This window comes from Galeopterus variegatus, unplaced genomic scaffold (genome assembly GCF_000696425.1).
Source record: "Galeopterus variegatus unplaced genomic scaffold, G_variegatus-3.0.2 Scaffold1360, whole genome shotgun sequence".
NCBI classification, from domain to species: Eukaryota; Metazoa; Chordata; class Mammalia; order Dermoptera; family Cynocephalidae; genus Galeopterus; species Galeopterus variegatus.
This window is the reverse complement of record NW_007727471.1, coordinates 137,994-149,418: the sequence shown is the minus strand read 5'-3', so window position 1 is coordinate 149,418 and position 11,425 is coordinate 137,994. Positions and strand designations below refer to the sequence as shown.

The following is an 11,425-nucleotide window of genomic DNA, read 5'->3' as shown; positions in this document are numbered from 1 at the left end:
CGCCCTCCCCAGCGGGCTGTGTACGGGTCAAGATCCCCGCGTCGCCCCCAGCCCCCTCCCCTGGCTGAGCCTGGGTCCCGGGGAGCCTCCCGCTCCAGTTCTGGAGGGAGGTCCTGCTTTTCTCCTCCTGCACGTTATGAGGCCTCACGATGCCAAAGGGGGGAGGGGACCTCAGAGGTGGCTCTCAGGGAAGCTGGTTCCCAGGGCCCCAGCCTGCGTCTGCCTCGTGTGCCCCTCTACAGTCAGGGTCTCCGCCTGTCCTTCCACCCGGCCCCCAGCGGGAATGCCTCCGGACTTCTGCGGCTCGGGCTGTGCCCCGCACTGGCGGGCTCAGAGAGGGCGATGTGAGCATGGGGGCATAGGCAGGGGTGGGCAAGCAGGTCCCGAGGAGCGGAGGAGGGCGGCGGGCAGGCGGGTGTGGTGGAGGTGTGCGGGGTCAGAGCCGGACGAGCTGGAGGTCGGCACGCGGGGTGGAGGGCAGCCCGCCCAGGACACGCGCCTACACAGGGTGCGGTGGCCCCTTCCGGCATTCCACCCGGTCAGCACGCGCCCCGTTGTCACACGGTTGTGTGCTAAGCTGACCCCACCCAGCAGGGAGGCCCCATTCCTTCCTGCTTCCTCCTCAGGCCAGTGCTCACTGCCCCCCAGGTATACACCCCCTGCCTTTGGGGAGCCCTCGGGTGAGAGCAGAACCAAGCACACACGGCTTCGGGGGCCCCAGAGTACCGTCCCCTGCCCTGCCGCTCCTGCGCTCAGCCTTGGGCCCTGCACCTGGCTCTGGTCAGTCCCGGCCTCCTTCAGGCCACAGCCCCTCTCTCCGCACAGGCACAGGCCACACTGCACTTGACTGTGGCCGAGCCCCAGAGCGCAGGGCGCAGGACCCAGAGGGGACGGTGTTCCCGGGGAGGGCGCGCATGCGGGCAGAACAAGCCGGAGGAGCGTCCCGGCCCACGGGGACTATGGCCCTCGGGCGGGCGTCTGGACTCATTCAGAGACGGCAGGTGTGAGAGGTGCAGGTGAGCACGAGCGCAGCGGGAGGAGCGGCAAGGGGCCCGGGCATGACGATGCGGCAACCAGGCAGCCTGGGCGGGCTTGGAGCGCACCCTGCCCCGAGGGCACGACGTGCGCCCAGAGGCCTCGCAAGGCCCCGCCCCCTGCCCCGCCCCCGTGCAAGAGCCCGCCCAGGCCCAGGTCTCTCCGGCCTCGCTGCTCAGAGCAGGGGCGTCCCAAGCCGAGTACTTGTGCCTCCGAACCGGGCCTTGCCGGAAGCCCTAGAGCGCGGAGGCTTCTGGGGAATACAGTTCCCGTCGGCCGCCCCGCCCTGGTCTGCGCATGCGCCAGGGTCCCAGCGCAGCAAGGGGCGGAGTCTGCAGGAGAGGCGCGCGAGGCTCTCGGCGCCTGCGCAGTGGGCCTGTGTCGTCTGCCTCCGAAGTCCGGAGACCCCAGACCCAGTCGTCCCACGTCTGGTGCCGGGTTGCCAGAACTCGCGTCCGGACCGGTCTGACCGGCCCCACGCAGGTCACCCCGGTCATCCTGGCCTCCGGGCCTCGTCTGATTTGATCTCGCCCTTCCTGGTGCTTACCTCGGGCGCCAAGGCCTGGAGTGCGGGGTCCAGGCGGCGCCCTACTGCCCCGGGTCGCCCCAGGGGGAGCCCACGAGGGCCAGACCCGGACTCGAGCGCTTACACCCGCTGTCACACAACCCCAGCCCCACGGCGACCCTGCGCATCACCTTACACGAGGGAGAGGTGCCGGGGCCGAGGATGGGGTCGCTGCGGAAGGGGCGAGGGAGCATGTGGTCCCCAAACCCACCAACCAGAGGGAAACTGTAGCTTCAGAAATAAGGTAGAAATGTCACTTGTGCCTGAAGCTCGTGTCACCAATCATAAGTAAGATTTACCCACAAAGGTGTGTACAGCAAACATTTTTTATCAGTTAAAAAAGCTGAAAACCTTCCAAGTAATCTGTGCTCTCAAACATGCTGTTCTCTGCTGGGTAGAGGCTGGGGGTCACAGAGAGGAACTCTGCCCCAGTAGGGGCTTTGAGGTGCGTGGGCAATGGCTGGGGACCCTGGACCCAGAACTGAGGACCTGACCCCACTTCCTTTCTGGGGCCGTGACCCCAGGCTCACCTCCTGGCCTCCTCCCTGCAGAGCTGCAGATGCCCTGCAGGGCCCAGGGCAAGCACTGGATGCGTTGTGGCTGAGTCACCCCAGGTTGACAGTGCCCCTCAGAGCCCAGGCCTTGGCCGCCACCCACCTGAGAATGACAGGTGGGCCAACTATTGTGCTCCAGTTGCTGGGGCCTTTTGGGATCTTAGGAACCCCATCTATGAGCCCCGCCCCACGGCCCCGCCCCTCCCAAGGAGGGAAAAGCCCGCTGCCAGTGGCTCAACTCACCAGCACTGGGACCTGGAGCCTGGAGGACCCAGCGGACAGACTGCCACTGCTGCCACTGCAGGTGAGGTCTTGGCCATAGGGACTTCCCTGCGCTCAGGAGTACCCCGGGGACAGCCCCTGGGTTCCCCTTCCTAGCACCAGCTCAGCTGTGTCTCCCAGCCTCCCCCACACAGCTCCATCTCAGAGACAGTGCCACTCCTGGGGGGTAGCAGCTGGCCCCACTGCTCACTCACACTCGGGCTCACTTCCATGACACGCAGGCCTGTGCACACACTTGGACACCTCAAGGAGGCTGGCACTTGGCAAGGCAGGCTTTTCCTGGGGTGGGGGACTTCTTGGACTGCAGGCTCTGGAGTAGTCTTGCCCCTCCACCAAATTGCTCTCTGTATCTCCTTGCCCACCCGGCAGGCTGGGCCATGGACCCCCACGAGATGGTCGTCAAGAACCCCTACACCCACATCAGCATCCCCAGGGCTCACCTGCGGCCTGACCTGGGGCAGCAGTTAGAGGTGATCCCCTCCTCCTCCTCCTCGTCCTCAGAGATGCAGCCTCTGCCCGTGGGGCCCTGTGCCCCTGAGCCAGCCCACCTCCTGCAGCCCACCGAAGTCCCAGAACCCAAGGGCGCCAAGGGTGCTGTCCCCCTCCACAGCCAGCAGGCCTGGCAACAGCCCGGCAACCCCTACAGCAGCGGGCAGCGCCCGACAGGACTGACCTACACTGGCCGGCCGCCCATGGGGCGTGGGGATGACATTGCCCACCACTGCTGCTGCTGCCCCTGCTGTTCCTGCTGCCACTGTCCCCGCTTCTGCCGCTGCCACAGCTGCTGCTGCGTCATCTCCTAGCCTACCCACCACCCTGCCGGGGCTGTGGACCAGGCCTCTGCTGCGGTGGCCAAGGTAGTGCCCGGACGTTTGGAGTGGCCACTGTCAGGGCATTGGCCACTTTCTGCCCTGGACAGTGGCACCTACCCACCAGGAAGGCTGCTAGCTCACCCTGGGCCCCTTGACTTGGAGCCCCAGGTACTGGCCATGATGGGACATGCTTGACCACCTCCTTCAAAACCCAGGCAATAAAGCAGGGTGAGCTTTGTCCCGGCGACTCTTCTTTGCCACTGGCCCTTTGGGAGGGGTCCCAGGCTGGACAACAGCATCTGCCCTTTGTATACATACACACACACACACACACACACACACAGCCTCTGTGGGTCATTCCAGGGTTGGGGAAGCCACTGCCTCATGACATCCACACTCTAACCTGCCCTGTGGGTCTCAGTTCTACCCAGAGGCTGCATGGGGAGTGGGAGTGTCCACCGCCGTGGCCTGGCCAGGCCTGGATTTGACCTGCCCTGCACTCCCTAGGGCCGGGGCTGAGGCTGTGAGATGAGGTCAATCCATGGTCAGACAGCAGGAGGATACCATGTATGGGGATGTGGGGGAGATGGGGAGCCCCGAGAAAGGCCTCCAAAAGCAGGATCAGGTTGGCAGAGGGTGGTGGGTGGGGCTGGTGCTGGCAGGTTTCGGGGAGTGGGAGCTCAGGACGGAAGGGCCCGGGCAGGCAGGAGGGAGCCCTGCCTACCATGAGTCATCTCCCAACCTTGGCAGGGATGTTTTTCTGGTTTCCCATGAAACATCTAATTCCTGTACATCAGCCGTGTGGCGAGGCCAGCTGCTCACTGGCTGTCCTGTCTCAGGGACTGAGCTTCCTGGAGGAGGTGGCTGGAGCCAGGCCTTGAAGGGGAGGCAGGGAAGGGGCTGGGAGGAGGTTGCGACATGGCGCTGGCCTGGCCCACACACAACCCAGGTCCCCGTCAATGGGAGCAGCACGGGACGCCTGTCTGGGGCTGCGTATGAGGAACCACACTGCTTGGCCTGAGTGTTACCTCACCACTGGGGAGGCCAGGATGCCAGGGCAGGTGGAGAGCGGTGAGATCAGCACCGGGCACCTTGACGTTTCCGGGGTGGGGCAGAGACACAGAGCAGAGGTGGAGTCCAAGCTGGCCACGCAGGATGGACAGGTCCTTGTGCCATGCCAGCCCTCGCCTGATGCACAGTGCGTGGCGTGCAGAGGACTCTGGGTGTGGGATAGACGGGTCATTCCTCTGACTCTGCGCAGGGAGCTGGTGTCCCAGGCTCCCTGTCTCTGCTCCATGGCTGGCCCCCACCAGGGAATGACCCCACCCAGGCCAACGACAGGACCCGTCCAACCAGTCCTGGAGGCAACTCCCATGGGGGAGGGTAGGAGTAGGGAGAGGCCATTCCGGGCTTTGGTTTCCTCCCAGAAGAGATTAAGTGGTCCTGGGTGCCCTGCCCACCCGTCCTAAGCCTTCTCAGCCTCCCAAGCCTACTCTGCGTGAGGTCCCCATAACTAGGAACACTGGCCCCAACTCCTGGAATCTGCACGTCCCTGGGCTGGCCCAGAGGCCGCAGACGGGCAGACACCAACTGGGAGATGCCCTCCGGTGGGGGCCTCTGGGGCTGTCTACAGCACCCTGCACCTCCCAGAGCTGATGCGGGTGGTCCCCGTTTGTGAGTGGGGAATCTCCACACATGGCCCTTGAGCGCCACCTCGGGGCCGAGTGGGCTGGCTGCTGTCCCATAATAGGAAGAGACTCCGCTCACAGAGGGACGAAGGTGATGGTGAAGAGTCACACAAATCGACGCGGACACGGACACTGTGCCAGAGCCTGCAGAGGGGCAGGGGCCCTCAGGGCCAAGCCAATGGGGTTCCCCGCAGGCATCCTGGAGGAGCCAACATGTGAACTGAAGTCTGAAAAATAGGCACCACCCAGGCCATGGAGGAAAGCTTTTCAGTATGGGGGTGGGGACGATATGAGAGTGTGGGAGGGGAGGACAGCGGGGGAGGGCAGGACACTGGCGAGGAGAACTGCAACAGGCACCACCCAGGCCATGGAGGAAAGCTTTTCAGTATGGGGGTGGGGACGGTATGAGAGTGTGGGAGGGGAGGACAGCGGGGGAGGGCAGGACACTGGCGAGGAGAACTGCAAGGCCAGGCCTGGGATCTCCGTCTGAGCAGGGGAGGGATGCCGGAGGGGCACCTTATCTCCTGCAGCGGGGGTGGGGCTTTTAGATCCAGTTGCAAGTGCCTTGTGGTGAAAGGGGAGCCCATTCCCACCTGCAGCACACCACCTGCCTCCCTGCTGACTTGCCCACGCTGGGGCTAGTAATGCGAGCCCAAAGAGGGAGCTGCAGAGTGCTCTAGGTCCCCAACCCCCTTTGGCCACCCTCTGCCCAGGCTTAGCCACCCCGTGGAGCGGATGCAGGTAAGAGAGGCCTGGGGCTCAGGTGGGCTGGGTGGGTGGGGGCCCAGGGCTGTGGGGAGCGGCCATGGAAGAGGACCCAACAGTGGGACAGGATGCTGCCTGGCTGGCAGCCACAGGAGTCAGGGGTGTGCCCAGACCCTGGTGTCTGCTCGCCCTACTGGCCACCACCCTCCCACTCAGTTCTCCAAGCACCTACCAACCCCTCAGAACTGGCTCCTGTCACCTGGGGTAGGCTCCTGGGGCCAGCATCCCGTCCCTTCAGAGTCCATGCAGGGTTGCAGAGATGGCTGGGACGGCTGTGCCTTGTGCTGCTGCCCACCACTGGCTTCCCCGCGCACCTCCCCTAGGATGCTGCAGCCAGAGGGTCCCCAGGCCTTAGAGGAGGGGACAGCCGCTGGCATGTGGCGGAGTGACTGCGTCATCTGTTACTCGGCCTATGACCTCTCCAGGCACCTGCCCCGCCGCCTCTACTGCGGCCACACCTTCTGCCAGGCGTGCGTGCGGCGGCTGGACACACCAGCACTCGAGCAGCGCTGGATCCCCTGCCCCCAGTGCCGCCAGAGCACGCCCATGCCCCGCGGAGGGGTGGCCATGCTGGACCTTGACCTGGCCGCCTTCCTGGCAGTCAAGGCTGAGCGGGAGCCATCAAGAGTGGAGTCCTGGGCCCCAGCACCCCTCAAAGGCAGCGCCACCATCACGCAGCAGCCATCCAGGCTCTGCCCCACCTTGGGCCCCCAGCCTCACTTCTCCCGGCCCAGATGCTGCTACTGGGGCTGTGGCAGCCTCTGCTGGGACCCCCAGGGCAGACCTGGGGTCTGAGCTCTGGCCATTCACACTCCTGCAGGGGTAACAGAACCACCTGGTGGCAGGGCATCCTGGATGCAACCCCATGTGGCCCTGCACGGGGTGCCACCGCAGCCATGAACATCCCCATGTCGCAGCCTGAGGTTGGGGGCTATGGCCATAGTGCCATGAGACTCCACAGGAAGCTGATGACCTCCTACTTATCCCAGCCAGAATTCCCAGACCCTGAGCTAACCTGTGTTTGCTCAGCGGGGACACTGCTGTTTGTGTCATCTCTAAGCCCCTCCCAGGCCTGGACTCAGCTCAGAGGATGACTTCTGAGAGGCTCTGGTGGCCAGTCCCAGGGGCCTGGGCTGCAGGCCAGAGGGGCAGGCCAGGCAAAGGCTGTTCCTGAATGGGCCATACCAGAGCAGGTCTCCTCTCCTATAAAATGTCCCAGAAGTGTGAGCAAGGGCGGCAAGCAGGGCCACAGCCTTCACCCCGACCTGCGTGGCAGCCCTACGAAGTTCATCCACTCAACAAAGTTCATTGAGCTCCCACTGTGTGTCAGGCACTGTTCCAGAAGGGCCCCCTGCAGGCACATAGACAGGCATCAAAGGAGAAGGCCATGGGTGGGGCCAGCTCTGACGCCCACAGAGGGTCCGGACCTGCCTGAGGTCTCACAGGTCAACTTGGTGGATCCCATGCTGGGCCCTTTCCTGACTTCCAGTAGCCACTGCACAGATCCTTAGATCAGGTGCCAGAGGCCATCGATGCTGGCGACAGCCCCAGTCAGGGCTGCAACATCCTCATCCCCATAGGAAGGAGCTGTCACTCGGGAGTCCCTGGGGGGGCAGCACGAGGCAGGTGGGGAGGGAAGAGAGAACTTGCTGAGTGGACACTCCAAGCCTCCCCCTTCTCTGGGGCAAAGTCCCCCAACCCTCACAGTGATGCAGCTGGGTGGCCAGCAGAGCAGGGCGCTGGGGCCAGAAGGTCTCCTGGGAAGACCAGGCCTGTAGGGGAGGCCCCGGCCCCAACCCACCAGCGATGGGGCTGGGCAGGCTCAGCCAGGGAGAGGTGTGCTGGTGGGGGTTAGGCAGTGATCTGGTTGATGTGGCCTGCGGAAAGGACGCTGCCCTCCCTCTGCAGATCGAGACAGGACACCCTCAACCGTTGCCGGCCACCACCGAGGCTAAGCGCTCCAGGAGCAGCTGCCCAGTGCAGTCCTGCTCTGAACCTGGATCTGAACTGGCTGACTTCAGGGGCCGGTGCCTTCCTGGGCCACACAAAAAATAGTATCCTCCTCACCCACCTGGTGCAAAGGGCTTCCCTCCCACCTTCTATCAGAATAAGATCTGCAGAGCCCTGAGGAACACGCAGGGCACTGGGCAGACTTCTCATGATAGTATCCTCCTCACCCACCTGGTGCAAAGGGCTTCCCTCCCACCTCCTATCAGAATAAGATCTGCAGAGCCCTGAGGAACACGCAGGGCACTGGGCAGACTTCTCATGGGCCCCCAGGCGGCCCCAGCTGGAGCAGGGACATCCTGCCTGGGTGGGTGTGGAGTGTCCATTAGGTCACACAGATGCCTCCTCACGGACGTCCAGTACTGAGGGCCAATTTCCTGCCCTGCAATGCCCCCGGCCTAACTCGGAGCCCATCCCCAGGAGAAACGGCACTCCAGAGGGTTGGGCTGGGGGCTTGGAGCTCCTAGCCCCAGGGTGACAAGGACCTTGGGGCCAGGCAGGGTATCCCCTTGGGGGCCTCAGCTCCTGGGTAAACATTAATGGGGCTGGGTACACAGCAGATCATGTGCGCACCCAGTGGATCTTTGACCTGCAGCTGGTCCCTCCTGGTGTCTCCTCCCTGCAGGTGCCCCTCACCACCCACACAGGTAGGAGCTCCTAGAACCAGGCTGGGGCCCAGGGACAGTGAGGCCAGGGCTGGGGACTTCCAGGCCCAGGACTTAGGCCCCATCCTGAGCCTCCAGGACCTAAGGGCAAGAAAGACCAGCCTGGGGCAGGCAGGAGGGAGGGGTGACACAAAGGGCCCCCCAGCCCTGAGCCCAGGGAACTGAGCCCAGGGGACGGGGAGGGCTCTATGTGCGCGGGGGTAGGGGGTGTGTGTTTCTAGACCCAGCAGGTAGAGGCAGAAGCTGTGGGGAGAATAGCCTTAGGGATGGGGGCGCCAAAGCCCCTTGCCTTACTCCTCATTATGGGGGTGTGGGACCCTTATCAAGCCAAGTCATCGCCTATTGATATCAAATGCCAAAGTCTAAATCGGGACCATCCGCAGTGTCCCTGGTGACACCTGATAAAAGAGGTCCCGGGATTGCATTGCCCAGATCCTGGCCACTTCTGCCCACACCCAGCACCCTAGCACCCTGTGCCCTCCTTGGCCACTTGCCAGGCCTTCTTCCAGCCAGGACCAGTGCTGGAACTGGGGAGCCAGGCCTCCCCTGAAACTGGACTGGGCTTGCCTGACAGCCGCCCAAGGTCATTGTAGTCATCCTCCTGTGGACGAAGGAAATGGGGAGGTCACCAAGGCCTGCAAGGAGTGGGAAGGGAGGGCAGTGGCCAAGGCCTCAGGTCAGCTTGCTCGGCCAGGGTGGAGCGGGGGAGAGATGCCTCTGATTTGCCCTTCCCTCCAGCAGATCTGGGCCCGGGCCTGGGTCTGTCCCTGCCTGAAATCCATGCCGAATTCCGTCACTGGTGGACAGGTCCCCCACCCCACGCTGGACTTGGTTGACCTGGTGGACCGGAGTGTGAGAAATGCAGGTACCAGAAGCCTCAGCTCCCCAGGCTCGGCCTGCCCACCCGCCCTCTCCTGATAGCATGCACTGGGCAAGGGAGAGAGGGGCTCCAGCTCGTGTCCTAGAGTGCCCCCTTGGGCTCAAGACGACACTGGTCAGGGCCACACAAGCTGGAGATCCCTGTCTTCCCCCTAATCCCCTGTGCCTCATCGTCTTTTGCCCTGGGTGGGGGTCCTGGAAACAGCCTGACTTGGCTCCGACCCCTGCAGGGACCTCCAGTTCTGCCCCAGGCCTGGAAAAGGGGGGCACAGACCTTTGGGCCCTTCTTCAGCTGAAGGACATTGGCCAGTCCTGGAAAGGTACTGGGGGTACTGGAGCGGCAGATAGGCCTCCCACTCCCCGGATCCTTGGGGAGAGAGGGCAGGGTGGGGGCTTGCCTAAACAAGCCTCAGGGAAACCTGCCGTGCAGGGCCCTGCCTGGGAGACCAGTGCCCCTCCGTTCGGCTGGCTGCCCTGTCCTGAGATGGAGACCCTCCCCTCCTCCTCCACCTGCTCATGGTTACGCTTCTGGCAGGCCCGGGGCGGTTGGCTTGGCCATTCTGCAAGGGAACACAGGAGAGAGCACAGTGTGGGGGACCCAGGCCCTGCCCTGGGCAGCGTAAGAGGGGAGGGCTCAGGCTCTGCACTGGGGGTTGCAGAAGAGGAGGAAATAGGGCCCTACCATGGTGGGACAGAACGGGGGTCCTAGGGGGCCAGAGGAGGGAGGGGCCTGGGAGGGGTGCTGGACAGGATGAAGGTCTGGGTGAGGACAGCCATGCCCTGTGTCCTCAGAGCTCAGCATGGCTGGCTGGGTGGTCATCAGCTTCCTCAAAGCCTGGGGGCTCCTGGGAAGCCTCTACTTCTTCATCTGCTCCCTGGACACCCTCAGCTCTGCCTTCCAGCTGCTGGGCAGTGAGTGACTAGAGGCGGCCCGGGCGGGGGTGGGCCACCAGCCTTTCGTAGCCTCAATGCACCTGTCTCCTGGGCACAGGCAGAGTGACTGGAAACATCTTCAAGGACAACGTGGTGCTGTCCAACCCTGTGGCTGGACTGGTCATTGGTGTACTGGTCACAGTCCTTGTGCAGAGCTCTAGCACATCCTCCTCCATCGTAGTCAGCATGGTGGCCTCCAAGTGTATGTGCCTCTGCCCTCCCCAGGGGAGTGGGGGTGGTAGGGTGGGCAGGGAGGCTAATGCGACACCCCCACAGTGCTGACAGTCCAGGCGTCTGTGCCCATTATCATGGGTGTCAACGTGGGCACGTCCATCACCAGCACCCTGGTCTCAATGGCACAGTCGGGAGACCGGGATGAGTTTCAGAGGTGAGTTAGGGTGGGAGGGCAGGGGGCAGGGGCTGCAGTGGCAGGCATAGCCAAGGCCACCCGACCAGCCCACTCCATGTGGCTACAGGGCCTTCAGCGGCTCGGCTGTTCATGGCATCTTCAACTGGCTTACGGTGCTGATCTTGCTGCCGCTGGAGAGTGCGACAGCCATGCTGCAGAGGCTCAGCGAGCTGGCCCTGGGCGCCACGAGCCTGCAGCCCGGGGTGCAGGCACCGGACATCCTCAAGGTGTTGACAAAGCCACTCACACACCTCATCGTGCAGGTGAGGACGGCTGCCACCTTGGGGGGCCCGGTTTGTCCGAGCACACTGGAGGAGAGAACGCGAAGACCCAGGCCCTACCCTAGATGAGACTGAGGTGGAGGGTCTGGGCCCTGCATTGGGTTGGGGGAGGAGGAGGCGTAAGCGGGCACAGCTGGGCTGGACTGGACCCTGTCAGCACCTGAGCCCCAGGTGAGTCCTGAGGGAGTGTCCAGCACAGGATCACCACCGCTCTGTCTCCCAGCTGGACACCAACGTGATTATGGGAAGCGCCACAGGCAACGCCACCAACAGCAGCACTCTCATTAAGCGATGGTGCGGCACCAAGGGGGAGACGGTGAGGTGCCTCTGACCCCAGCCCCTCATTTGACGCCTGACCTCCAATCCGCCAAATCGACCAGCCCCACCCACTCTGATCCTCGATCTGTCTGACCTCCGTCTGCCACTAAGTCCATCCTGAGTCCTCCCTGCCCTCCCAGACCGAGGGGAGCGGCGGCAAATGCGGAGCCTTCGACCCCTGCACCGAGAGGAACGCAACGGCCCCCGCGGACAGGCAGCCCTGTGAGGCCCG

At 63.9% G+C, this 11,425-nt stretch overlaps 3 protein-coding genes across 3 annotated transcripts in view; all 3 read left to right on the top strand.

The window, feature by feature from the left end:
* The first annotated feature begins 1,766 nt into the window (after window positions 1-1,766).
* On the top strand, window positions 1,767-3,467 carry CYSRT1 (cysteine-rich tail protein 1). Its single transcript, XM_008576471.1, is given in 3 exon segments — window positions 1,767-2,397; window positions 2,400-2,458; window positions 2,806-3,467. Coding segments are annotated over 3 exon segments (834 nt in total). The 5' UTR covers window positions 1,767-2,056; the 3' UTR covers window positions 3,240-3,467.
* Window positions 3,468-6,025: 2,558 nt separating this feature from the next.
* On the top strand, window positions 6,026-6,496 carry RNF224 (ring finger protein 224). The gene has a single exon (XM_008576503.1). It carries the CDS (start codon window positions 6,026-6,028, stop codon window positions 6,494-6,496), a length of 471 nt encoding a protein of 156 aa, XP_008574725.1.
* A 2,657-nt stretch (window positions 6,497-9,153) lies between these two features.
* SLC34A3 (solute carrier family 34 (type II sodium/phosphate contransporter), member 3) overlaps window positions 9,154-11,425 on the top strand; it is a 5,230-nt gene continuing 2,958 nt past the window's right edge. Inside the window, exons 1-8 of the mRNA XM_008576501.1 lie at window positions 9,154-9,238; window positions 9,483-9,572; window positions 10,045-10,164; window positions 10,244-10,387; window positions 10,462-10,573; window positions 10,662-10,857; window positions 11,099-11,191; window positions 11,334-11,415. Coding sequence (XP_008574723.1) covers window positions 9,154-9,238; window positions 9,483-9,572; window positions 10,045-10,164; window positions 10,244-10,387; window positions 10,462-10,573; window positions 10,662-10,857; window positions 11,099-11,191; window positions 11,334-11,415 — 922 coding nt within the window. The remainder of the gene's footprint in view (window positions 9,239-9,482; window positions 9,573-10,044; window positions 10,165-10,243; window positions 10,388-10,461; window positions 10,574-10,661; window positions 10,858-11,098; window positions 11,192-11,333; window positions 11,416-11,425) is intronic.

Bases quoted from the DNA above. Each gene is read 5' to 3' on its own strand.
- RNF224 (XM_008576503.1), top strand. From the start codon at position 6,026: ATGCTGCAGCCAGAGGGTCCCCAGGCCTTAGAGGAGGGGACAGCCGCT.